This window comes from Conger conger, chromosome 7 (assembly GCF_963514075.1).
Source record: "Conger conger chromosome 7, fConCon1.1, whole genome shotgun sequence".
NCBI lineage: Eukaryota > Metazoa > Chordata > Actinopteri > Anguilliformes > Congridae > Conger > Conger conger.
Genome location: NC_083766.1, coordinates 48,739,768 through 48,752,814, shown reverse-complemented (window position 1 = coordinate 48,752,814; position 13,047 = coordinate 48,739,768). Strand labels below are relative to the sequence as shown.

The following is a 13,047-nucleotide window of genomic DNA, read 5'->3' as shown; positions in this document are numbered from 1 at the left end:
CATTTTTGTGACTTATATTAGTATAAATTAATATTCAAAGAATATGTTTGGCAGACAACTTTCTGAGTATTTTTAACGTGTCTTTTTTAAATACCTCACAGCTTGGGGAGGGGGGATAATCCGCTTTTGAGAGCCTGATAATTCTGCAGTCTAAGCTTTCTATCTGAACCTAATGCTACAAACGTCAAGGACTTACATTTTTAACAAAAATGAGTTAGTGTCATAAATATGTTGTTTGTATGGCTATTTCATGGGACCTTGACATTGTACATTCAGAGAACTTTTAGAGTGTCTGTCATTTTAATCTATGAAGAACTGCCCTGCATTTCAGTTTTGCTGTGTTAGGATGTGAAAGCCTTGAAGCTCAATATCTGAAAACTACTCCAAAAGCAGGTAGAACCTTATCATTCCAAGGTCACTAAGTATGTTTTCAATCCAGGTAGAAAGTTCTCTATTCACATAAAGACACAGAGCAGGCCCTACATTGACTTTCAAGTGGGCAAATTCAACGGAATTATTTTTGGCAAGTAAAAAAACAGAAAAAATGTCTTCAATAAAACACATGTCATGGCTGTACAATTGATCACTGAACCGAGCACTAGAGTAAGGAGCTGCGCTGGTGAGCGGCATCGCAACGGAGAGCAACGATTGGCTGCTGGCCTGGCGAGGCAGCCAGTCCACTTCCTTCCTGCCAATGACAAGCAGATGTGAGTCTGCCGCAGTGGATACGCACGGCCATGAGGAATTATCCCATCATGCCCCTGTTAGGGCGCATAATCCCGTTTGGACAGGCCTGTCTGTCTCCTGTCTGACAGTGCAGCACACTGTCTGCTGGAATCAGGCCCTCTGAAGAAGCACGATGAACAGATGTTCTTTTGGGGAGAGGGCACTGCTGTACACAATCAGTTGTCACATCGCAAAGATTTATGGCAGTTGAGTTGAGTTGAATGCTGGTTGAGTTTCATTTAAAGCTGAAATCTAAATTCCCTTTTTCCTCAATTTAGTCAATTCATAAATTATAACCTTACGAACAAGTCTTAAAATATATATTCCAAAAAATGTGTACAATTGTAATACTTGTGTATTTTCACAGCAAAGTTTTTTATCCATCCACTTCAAGATTTTAAGAGATTTGACGTCATCATGTAGCAGGGTTTATGTTGATAAAATTTTCATTTCTCCTTTTTCCCCTGAAAGATCGGTTTCACTCTGACATACATGATATCTTGGAAGCTAGTGCTGTTTTAACGTCCCTTTCTGCTTGTCTCTAAGTGTTACACAGCGCCATATCCTATCTCACTGGGTAGTTTTCTAAACTTGGGCCAGTATGTTCAATAATAAGATTTTTTGTCTGTACAAGTGGCCGTTTTCTTATATGTGTCAGTAACATGCAATAAGACCTGACAATAATGTTTCTAATAACTGTATCATGAATGTGTGTCTGTGCAGATAAAATAAAGAAGTTGGAGGATCAGAAATTTGAACTTGAGAAGCAACTGAAAGCTCTGAGCAAGCAGATAAAGGTAGAACATTTGTTACTGATTACAAGCACACACAAAATACAGTTTGTAATACGTCAGTTTATATGTATGTACTTGTATTGACAACAGTTTTTCATCAACTTGTATTGAGGGTGAGAAATGATTCAAACCTTTTTCACAGAACTCTGGAATACTCAGTCCACTTACATTGCAATTTTGCCTTGACTTTGTCTAAGAACATTAATGACATGTTAATGGTCTCTTCGTTCATGCAACCTTAGCCTTTGTGACCATGCAGAGAACTCTTAATGTTGTGTATGTATGAAAAAAAAGCACAACTGAGACTCAGGAGAAAAAAAGTATTTTACATTTTATGATATAAACATGTTTTTATTTTATTTATGGCCCTTATGTTCAGAGAAATACTTTATAGAGCTCAGAGAAGCCAAAATGTAATGTCCTCATTTCCGGACACAGGGTTTCAGGAGGTTAATAAAAAAACAGTGAAAATACCAAGTAGCCCCTTCAGTATGGGAACAAGACAGGGCCTTCTCCACTGATATGTAGAAGCAATACTTTGTGTCCAATCACCAGTCGAAGTGTGACCCGGTGTCGTGCATCTATTACCCATGAGTCAGTGTTGCTCTGTGTGGGTGACCCCGCCGTGACCCCTGTTTCCAGGACGAGACAGAGGAGTGGCAGCGCTTCCAGGCGGACCTGCAGACGGCCGTGGTAGTGGCGAACGACATCAAGGTGGAGGCGCAGCAGGAGCTGCGGGGGCTGCGGAGGAGGCTGCAGGAGGAGCAGGAGCACAGCGCCAAGCTGGCCGGGGAGCTGGAGCAGCTGCAGGGGAGCAGGTGCGCCAGCGGGGCGGCGCCAGAGAGCGCGCACGCAAACACGGGAGCGCGTACACGCTGAGACACGCACACGCAGCGTACACACACACGCAAACACGGGAGCGCGTACACGCTGAGACACGCACACGCAGCGTACACACACGCGCAAACACGGGAGCGCGTACACGCTGAGACACGCACACGCAGCGTACACACACGCGCAAACACGGGCGCACATACACACACAACACACACAAACACAGGTGTACACACAAACACACCACACACTCACAAACACGGGACCACATACACACACACCACACACTCACAAACACGGGACCACATACACACACACCACACACTCACAAACACAGAACCACATACACACACACCACACACTCACAAACACGGGACCACATACACACACACCACACACTCACAAACACAGAACCACATACACACACACCACACACTCACAAACACGGGACCACATACACACACACCACACACTCACAAACACGGGACCACATACACACACACCACACACTCACAAACACGAGAGCATGTACACACTGAGACATACACACAGCATACATACACACACAAACACGGGCGCACATACACACACACACCACACGGGAGCACATACACACACACACCACACGGGCGTACACACACACACACCACACACTCACAAACACGGGAGCATGTACACACTGAGACACACACACACACAGCATACATACACACGCAAACACGGGCACACGTACACGCTGTGAGACAAACACAGCATATACACACACTCACGGACGCACATACACACACACACCACACACTCATAAACACAGGTGCACACACACACGAACACAGGCTCACATACACGCTGAGACACACACCCGCACACACGCGCACACACACACACACACACTCTCTCACACATACGCACACACACAGCACTCTGCTAATTGCTTCTCTCTTAACACACACAGCTGGACCGGTTAGTAGGGCTTGCATTATCCAACAAAGAAAATCACTTCCATCTCATTATTGGGAAAACTTGGAATGCAATCAGTAATCTTTTGGATTACATAGAAAGTGTGAACACTAATACCAAAACATTTTTTAAATATCAGCACATGTTGAGGTTAGGTTTGGAATTGAATTTAACATTATACATAATAACATTTATTAATTTACCTATTCATCAAACTTTTACTTATGAATTTCTGTCACCACCTATGACAATGGAATTAAGTTATTAATAATTGCTCTTCCAAATTAATCCTGCTAAATCTGATATAATTCTTACGCGGTTTGTAAAGATAATACTTCAGTTCGCAAATGCTCCGATTCCCCCATCGCCATTCCCCTGTATTTGGAAACAAAAGAAAATGCAGGATTTGCAAACCCTACTAACACACTTCCTTTATCATGCAGTAACCCCTCCGATGCCCTGTTCTACTCCTGCACACTTTCAAACTGCACTTTCAAACTTTCCACTTTGTCCTTACTGCACAGGGTTAACACGGTAAACTTTCCAAGGCCATGAGAGTATACTTGAATTTACATTTTTATAGGTCTATGCATTAGTCTAGCCATACACTAGCCCCCCCATTGTCAAAATGGAGGTTTTCCTACCCACAAATGAACATACCCACTCACTGAGTCGTGTTCAGTTGTGCATCGTGTTACTTAGTCTTACTGCGTGATCTTAGTTTTTAACTGACTGTGAACAGGGTTTGACAGTGCTCTCATTTTGGGAGCATTTGCTCCTGAAAATTGATGTGTGCTAACTGGAAAAATCTATGTAGAAGCACATCTACTAATTTGGATGCATTGGTGTACTCCTTAATTGTTCACATTTGGAGTGCATGTGCTCTTTGGATAAAATGTTAGCATAGAGCCCTGTGTGAAAGTATTTTGCACTGTACGCTCTCAAGGTACGAAAAGTGCCTAAAAAGGTACAAAAGGTGCAAACCCTATGGGTGCATAACATTACATACTAATTTGTACCCAGAGAACATTGCTGTACTTTCAGGGTACATTTGGGAAATTTGATCCTTTAAGAACAAAGGATCTGAGAGTGTATGTATAAAAAACAACCACAACTTGAGACATAAAAATAAGTCATTGATGCTATTTTTCTAAGACTGAGGGGGCAGGTGGTGGGAAGAAAGAACTGCGTTCTCTTGTGATCGCTCTCTCAGACGGACGGGACGAGTTTAGCCAATGAGAAATGCTGTGCCGCGTCGTATAAAGCCCCGCCCTGGTGGTTGTCATTGTCGGCGTGGTGGTGGCTGTGTTGTGCCAGCTTGTGGTGTCCTGTGTGCCGACCGGCTAGGCTAGCGCTGTCTGTGGCACTGCTGTATTGTACTGTGGTGTGTCTGCTGCTAGCAGCCAGGCAGCGTCTGCATGAGGCATCAGTCCCGCACATAGCAATATTCACCGCTGCCATTGGTCAGCAGCACAAACCAATGGCGTAACACGGAGGGAAAGACAAGAGGTCCCTAATGCGGTATAGTCGTTAGCGTTCATCGGTCACTAGACCCGGAAAAGACCAGCGCGTATTTTGTCCCTGTGACGGACTAGCCGCTATGCTACCTCTCCGGCCACAGAAGCTCTCGAGGTGGGACTTTAGAGGATTTCCCCCGCTTGGCGTGACGCCTCTTAACGAAACGCAGGTAAGTTTCTCGCTGCTAGCTTCGCCGAACGCCGCCATGTAGAGGCGGGAGACGCGCGTTTTCGCGAACGCCGTCGCCGCGCAACTACATGGAGCCCCGGCGGAGCTTCTCCTGTTGTTTCCCCGCTTTGCATTGCCTTTGCTTCTGTGTGATTTTTTCTGCTATTGGCTGTCGATGCAACGCTGGTGCTGCTGTCATTTTCTTTGGGGGGGGCGGAGGCGGCAGTGCTTGTGTTTTTTTTTTTTTCACAACTCAATTCCACATTTCACTTTTAGCGCCACCTGCTGGACAACGAAGCAACTGCTTTACAGTCCCGTCTTTAGGCAAAATTGATGATCACCGACTTTTCCCAGAGTAGCCTCCACGCACTGCATGTTTTGAACTTCCTCGACGATATCTTTGTACACATGCATTGTGTGACATTATATATGGGTGATGTGTATCAGATACAGGAGCTTAAACACAGCCTATATATACCAAGGTTCAAACATGCACGACTGTGTTTAACTTTTACGAAATGCATGGTGGAAAATTGATAACGAGTCTTGTAGTTCTTGATAGCTGTCATAAATCAAGTAATTTATACTGGTGTATTGTTATAGTGCATTGATGAAAACAAGCATTTAAAAATATTTGGAGAAGCTTTGTTCTGTAAACACTTCATTCACAAAGGCTCATGTTTCTATTTTCTTTTTCAGATCCAGCACTGGTTCAGGTTAAATGTGCTGCAAAGCCCTATCAGGACATATCAGAAAACAGTATTACCGCTCAAGTATGACTTTACCAGTATTATATTATGAAAGGAAGAGTTGTTGAATGAAAATGTGTACTTCAAGAGTAATACTTGTCACTGAAGGTAAATACCTGGAGAACCAGGCTAAATGGTGACCGATGGATGGGCCCAAGACCCTTGGCATCAATCAATATTTACACCAAATATGTTTGAGGGATTGATATTATCACATTTGTGCTGGAACTTTCCAGAATTAAGGCCAGTGGAGAGCTGGTTTTGGGAAAATAAAAAACATCAAGGAACTTGAAGGAAAAGCTGAAATGTTATTAGATTTTTTTTTCTTTTATATGATCGATGAGTTTCTGTTCCTATGTTTTAAAGCTTCATTGCCTCTTTATGTGTGTAATAACTGCCATAATCCATCTATGACCAGGTCTACAGATGCATTTTTCACACTGGTAGAATCTGTGCTAAAATTAATGCTGTCTTGTTAATATTTGCATCTTACTTATATTCCTTTTTAACATCGGCACATTTTGTGCTCTTTGTTCGCATCTAACTGTTCTGAAAATGTTTGGTGATGTTTACATTAGCAGATTAAAGCCAACGATCTCATTGTTCTCTTTTGAAAGGAGCCTTCTCAGTATCTGCTTACCTGAAGTTACTGAAGGTCCCAGTCATGAGAAAGTGAACAAAATTTGTACACTGCAGAAATGGAAATTAATTTTCATTGTTCACCTTCTTGTTTTTTCTCTTTCATTTCTTCAAATGGGGCTGCCTGTTTTTCTATTTGACTGCTTGTGTCTGCTGTTGAACAAGGCTCGTGCCACTAGGTGTCGCAGTTTGAGAGAAAGTCAACAGAAACGGGCACAGGCTGGGGGTGTAATGCATAATGACTTGGGGGAAGCAGATAGCTCTTACAGTACAAGAACTAGCACTTTCTTCATAGTGTATAAAAAGTCAAATTAACTGAGACGAGGAGGCAATCTATGAAGGTTAAAAATTTATCAAAGATAAATCTTCTTTGTTTTATATTTCAGCAGTGTGCCAAAAGTACCTCCAAACGAAAAAGTAATTTAAAGTGAAATGCTGAGCCAGTCAGGGACAAATGTGTAAATGAGAGAAGGAAAGCTTTAATTATTTATAATCAACTTTTGTGAGAGTACTATACTTATATAGTAAGAAATACAGTTCCTTAATACTCTAGTAATCTCAGATCTAGGATTTGCTTTAATGCATACTATGTAAATACGATTGCATAATATCTTTTCTTATTTTGCCATGCAGATGTAATGATAACAGTGTGACAACTGTCTTGTTTTAACATCACGCAGTAGTCTTGAATATTGTTGTTTTAACACCAGTAATGCATAAATGCCATTGGATTAGTTCACGTATGTTGGTTCGCATATTATCCTAGGAGAAAATGATTGAATACAGATATGACACATTCACCCAGGTTAAATGCGCCAAGACCCTCCATACGTCATAACCTCTGCAGGGAACACTATACACGCATATGTACGCTCATTGCCGGTCTTTCCACTGTAACATTAACCTAAAGGTTAATATCCAATTTTGATGTAACAAAACGCATTCGAATCCAGCTAGTGCTACGTTAGCATAATTATAACGGTGTCTGAACTGCGCATGGCTCGCGCAGGAACAGAGCAAATACAAACACGATCATGAAGTGGAGTCACGCTGTGGTGTCTGCTGTTGAGCTCACCGGCGGTTTTCCCGTCACATACCTCACGTCGCGCACGTTCCTCGCGTCTGTCAGGTCCCCGGCGTGGGTCCCTGGAGCGTAAGTTACGTGCGTGACGTCATTCTCCGAACGCTGCTCTCCTACTCTGCGCGTCAGCAAAGGTGCGCGCGATGCGTGCGATCCTGGCCACTGAGGAGCTTTGAGACTGACGAGGGGATCAGGGAACGTGCCACAAGTTAATAAGCCATATATTGAAGCTGTGGTCTCAAAATTGTTGCCATGGAGGGCCATGTGTATGCAGGTGTTCATTCTAACTAATTAATGCTGCCTTAATGAATTCCAATTACTCATTCAGCCAGAGGCATTTACAGTGCAGTCCTTACGTGTTTAGACACTGATACAATTTCCATTCTTTTAGCTCTGTGCTAAAAATAAAACAATGAATATGAGGTTAAAGTGGAGACTGTCACCTTTTTGTTTGAGGGTGTTTACATCCATATCGGGTGATCCGTGGATTGCATCCCTTTTTATATAGTTCCCTCAATTTTAGGGGACCGAAAGTAATTGGACAGTTTGATTCTCAGCCGTTTCTGGTTAATGAAGTGCATTAAATTGCTTCCTTTGTGCATGTATAATTAAGCTTTCAGTATCTGGTCTTGATTCTAGGAGTTTGATTGCCTGTTATTGGCATTTGTCAATGTGGTGATCAGAGTTGTGCCAATGACAGTTAAGGAAGTAATTATGAGGCTGAGAAATAAGATTTAAAAAAAATAGCCAAAATCTGTTTGGAACATCCAAATTCTTACGGACTGCACTGCATTAAAGCATGGAATATAAGCAACAGTTGTTATTTAGACTACACAAATATCACATTTCACTTTATATACATTATGAGCAATCCTGCAGCCCAAATTCAGCAAATAATTAGACTAATTATATATGATCAAGAACTGAGGGTAGAATAAAAACCACAGTCCTCCATGGCACTGAGTTTGATACCACTGTATTACAGTGTAGTAATAACTTCATTAATAAGCCATTCAATTTGCCTCATGTCCTTGAGTGCCGCTATTTCGTATGGCCTTTAAAGCTCATTTTTTAAAAGTTGGCAAGATTTAATTGCAGGATAACTATTTACCCCCTACATGTATTTATTTGTCTTTAAATAGTAAAATGCCATGATATTTCACTCTATTGCTGCCAATAAACCACAGGGTCAACCGTTGCTTCAGGAGAGACCAAAATGACAAAGTTCTGAGTCATCACCCGGTTTACATGGTATATATTTCTAATTATGACTGCCATTTGATAAATCTCAGGTTATCAATAAGGTCAAAGCTGTTAAGCGCATATAATTGTGTAGATGCCAGGATTTTCAAAATATCAGAAATCAGGTTTGCTGGTGTCAAAAGCTGAGTACTGTAAAACCTTCTGCCAAAAAAAGAATCTTTCTTCTCCTTAAAGAAATTTAACATTCCATGGACCCGTTACTGCAGGGGAGAAAATGTGAGAAATTATTTATGTATCATAATCTGTGTGAGGGACAACTTTGATAACCGTGACACATCTATCCAATGCTGTTTATCAGGAAAGTAAAATGTAATGTAAATATTGTATGTGTGTATATTCATTTGATCTTTTATGTCGTTCTGTGATCAATAAATTATAAACCTGTCTTCAATCTGCTGTGTGTTTGGCTGTTATTTTCTTTGTTAACAGATTGTGTTGGCGGCAGTGGCTGATTCTCTTGTCTTTCCTGCTGTATACCTGTAGCTTTCCATCCTTCTAGCAACAGTATTATTGCTAAGACCATCATACTTCAGGTTCCATCGAGAACAGTGGTTCAAAAATATTCAGAGCCTCAGCCCCAGTTAATAAGAGATTGTTTGAATCTGTGTGACCCCACAGATTTTTTCCTAGTGATGTTCCAAATAGTTTTTTTTGGTAAGCATATTGTTTGGCCTAATGTCTCTTGACAGTTTTTTTCTTATTTCTCTGCCTCATAATGGCTTCATTGACTTTCATTGGCACTGTGGTCCTCATGTTGACAAATGCCAATAACAGACTCCAAAGGCAAATAGAAGCCTTGTCGCTTTCTTATACATGCATGAAGGAAGCGATTAAATACACCTGTCTAATCAGAAACAGCCAAGAAGCCAGCTGTCCCAATTACTTTTGGTCCCCTAAAATGGGGAGACTATGAAAAGTGATGTAATTCCTTCACGGATTACCTGATATGGATGTGACTGTCTGCCCTTTAACCTCATTATTCATTGTTTAATTTCAAATCCAATGTGTTGAACTACAGAGCGAAAATAACAGAAATTGTACCACTATCCAAATAATTAGGGACTGTTTGTTGTACCTCAACAAAGCATGTAAATGTTGATCTGTTTTAATACTGTGTATACATGAGAGCAGCTGCATCTGCCACTTTAACTAGTGTGCTGACGTAACTGTTCTTCAGTCTCTCGGCCCCTGGGTCCCATTGCGCAGTTTGGGAATCGTGGACTTGCATAAGTGTATGCAATGCAAAACAATTGACTTGGCAAGACTGTGTGCCACGGTCTGTAGAGTGCCTCTCTGAAGGCACATGCTGTACGATTCCCTCGTGCTTTTGGGGGTTTGATTCCCTCGCCACTCTGCGCTGTGATCCCTTCGCTACCTCCAGACCTTAGAATTACAAGGTTCTAACTGACATTCTTCGACAAAAATAAGTTAGTCATAAATATGTTGTTATTACGGCACTAAATACGGATTACAAGTATGAACACATGCAAAATGTATAAGCTTGCTGATATCCTTGGAGCCCATTCACTTTGGTGTCTTTGGAGCTGAAATATCTCAAAACCACCAAGAATGCAGATAGAGCCTTATAATTCCAAAAGTTAAAATGTATAAATACTGTACATACATATGGGCAGACTCTCCACTCTCTTTTTAAAAGAAGTCTGTCATTGCCAGCTGTAGTTTTGTGTTATGCCGTGAGACTTTAAATGAATATCTAAACATATAAGATTTATTTTATTTATGTCCCCGCAATCAGTGTCTTGGCGTTCTGCCCGGGGTAATGTGTGGTGTGAGGAAGCTGAATGAAGTACCCTATGGAAGGCCCTTAACAAAGTGCTGGATATGTGCTACAGTAGGTGCACCGAAGCACTAGCCTGGGGCTTATGTTTCCCTGGGGAGTCACTCTAAACGACCTATTAAAGCCGTTGTATTTCTATGTAAAGAATAGCAAATTGGCGTTTTTTCAATTTACAAATGTTGTTCTTTGTATTTATTATCACCACAGCATTTATAATAATTTGGTATTTAGCTGACTGTTTTATCCAACGTGACTTACAGTTGATTAGACTAAGCAGGGTTTGGGGCCTTCCTCAAGCTGTGTGGATCTTATCGTGGCCACGCCGGGGCTTGAATCACCATTGTCCAGGTCCCAGTCATGTGCCTTAGCCACTAGGCTACAGGCTGCCCCCTTTTTAAAGAAATTGAGTAAATATAAATAAGTAAGCAGGCATCCCACCTCTTCCAGAACAGTCCGGGAGTGTCCTGGAATTTGTGACCTGCTCCCTGATAAACGCGAGAGGGCAGAAATCTCCTGCACATCAGCAATGCACAACACACAGGCTGAAATGAAGTTTAGAAATCAGCATTATCCCGTTGCAGATTTTCACAAGAAATTACAAACTAAGGAGATAAAAAGTTCAGGGGAATCCCCGCAGGTTGCATCGGGAATTATGAATGCAGCCCACCACCTCCCCCGCTTCCTGGTCACATATATCATATTTGCAGGGGGATCTCCCCCCACACACCCCGCCCCCTGGTGGGTCTCCTGAAAATAGTTTTTGCAAGGGTGGGATGTCTGAATAAGTGTCTGACTTATAAGTGAGTAAATCTAAAAATGAATGATACATCGTCTACGATGTTTGCTTAAATGAGTCATCCTGTATTGCAACCTGCAATGTTTTCTTAGACTATTTAATTTAGAAAATGTGGGGACACGGGCTTGCCTGACTCACTTGCAGTGAGCTTGGAGTTCAGTGAGCTTTATTTTTAAGTTTTTCAGTTTTGACTTTCATGTGGCGAGTGGATTGAGAAGATTGACAAGATTGAACCCCTCTTACACATCTTGGCACATCTTGAAATTAGTCAAACTGTCTCACCTAATTGGCAATTTTGTTGTCTTATTGAGCAAAATATTTACTGTCAAAGAAGACTAAATATAAGACTAAAATACAATTTGAGATGGTGGTATTGTTTTCAGTGCGCTTCAGCGGTTTCTGCCGCTCGGTAAACGGCTGTCTCCCTCCCGCTGTCCCAGGTCAAAGGGCGAGGAGGCGGGCTCCCCGGACGCGGACAGCGCCCCCCACTGGTGCGGGATCTCCATGAGCCAGACGTCGCCCCCCAACGGCGGCGAACACGGAGCCACCGTCAAATCGCTCATCAAGTCCTTCGACTCGGCCGTGCAGAGTGAGCGACGCCCGGCGGCGGGGACGGCCCCAAAATATTTAGATAGCGGGCGGCTTCCTGCCGCGCCTGTATCGGGGAGGAACACTGGGTGTCCCGTGAGAAAATGTATCAAGGTACCAGACAGAACCGGAGACCTGGCACAGGAGTGGGTACGGACTCTCTGTCCTGAACCAGAAATTGATGGGGTCAGGAAGGGAGGCGGTGATTGTTTTAACTTATCACAGACACAAAGTGAAGCGCTCTGCTGTTTGTACTGGGAGGGCCTGTATGTGAGAACTTTAGGAAAGATGTGAAAAATATGGCGGTAAATCTCGAAGGAGAGCTGGCCGTTGTGTGATAACGGTTCGCACCGCTTCTCACACCGGTTTTAGGCGTTGCGTTGCGTGACACGTAATTACACCCTGCACGCTTGGAAGGCCCTGTTCCCATCAGTGTTGAAACACAGAGAGAATCCCACACCCTGTGTCTTGCCTCTCATTAACTCCCCCACAAGCTAGACCAAGTGCTGAGGAAGACCAAGCTCATTTTTGTGAAACAGTTATGTCAGTCTTAGGTCTCAGTTGTAAAAGCGAAGTACCCATGTCTCCTGTCGATGTTTCATAGGTGGGTTCAGTACATAGAGTAGCGGGAGTGTCAGTCAGCATTCGTTGTAGGGGAGAACCTGCAGGTTCACTGCCTCCTTTGTGTGTGTGTGTGTGTGTGTGCGTATGTGTGTGTGTGTGTGTGTGTGTGTGTGTGCGTGTTTCACAGGTGGGCCTGGACACACTGTACAGGTGCACTCCTCCCCCAGAAGTCCCCTGAGTGGCATCCCAGTCCGCACGGCCCCCGCGGCTGCAGTCTCCCCCATTCAGGTGGGTCTGTCTCCCCCAGCCTACACCGAACCACCACCTACACCCACCTCCATCACCCCCAGCCTGCACTACACCTAACCGCCACCTAGACACCCACCCCCATCACCCCCAGCCTGTACTACACCTAACCATCACCTACACCCACCTCCATCACCCCCAGCCTGCACTACACCTAACCGCCACCTACACACCCACCCCCATCACCCCCAGCCTGTTGTCGAGGACCCGGCCCTAGGCCCCCTGATGAGAGATTGACGGGGGATGGGTTCAGAAGGAATGCATTG

At 43.3% G+C, this 13,047-nt stretch overlaps 1 protein-coding gene across 9 annotated transcripts in view; it reads left to right on the top strand.

Annotated features, from left to right (window-relative positions):
• Positions 1-13,047, top strand: part of specc1 (sperm antigen with calponin homology and coiled-coil domains 1) — a 124,091-nt gene that overhangs the window by 73,804 nt on the left and 37,240 nt on the right. For 8 of the 9 annotated variants that reach the window (XM_061247333.1, XM_061247337.1, XM_061247331.1 and 5 more), the window contains 4 exons: positions 1,450-1,523; positions 2,163-2,338; positions 11,764-11,912; positions 12,663-12,763. In XM_061247333.1, the coding sequence (XP_061103317.1) occupies positions 1,450-1,523; positions 2,163-2,338; positions 11,764-11,912; positions 12,663-12,763 (500 nt within the window). Of the gene's footprint in view, positions 1-1,449; positions 1,524-2,162; positions 2,339-5,696; positions 9,121-11,763; positions 11,913-12,662; positions 12,764-13,047 lie in introns of those variants that run through there. The other variant, XM_061247340.1, reaches the window with a different exon arrangement.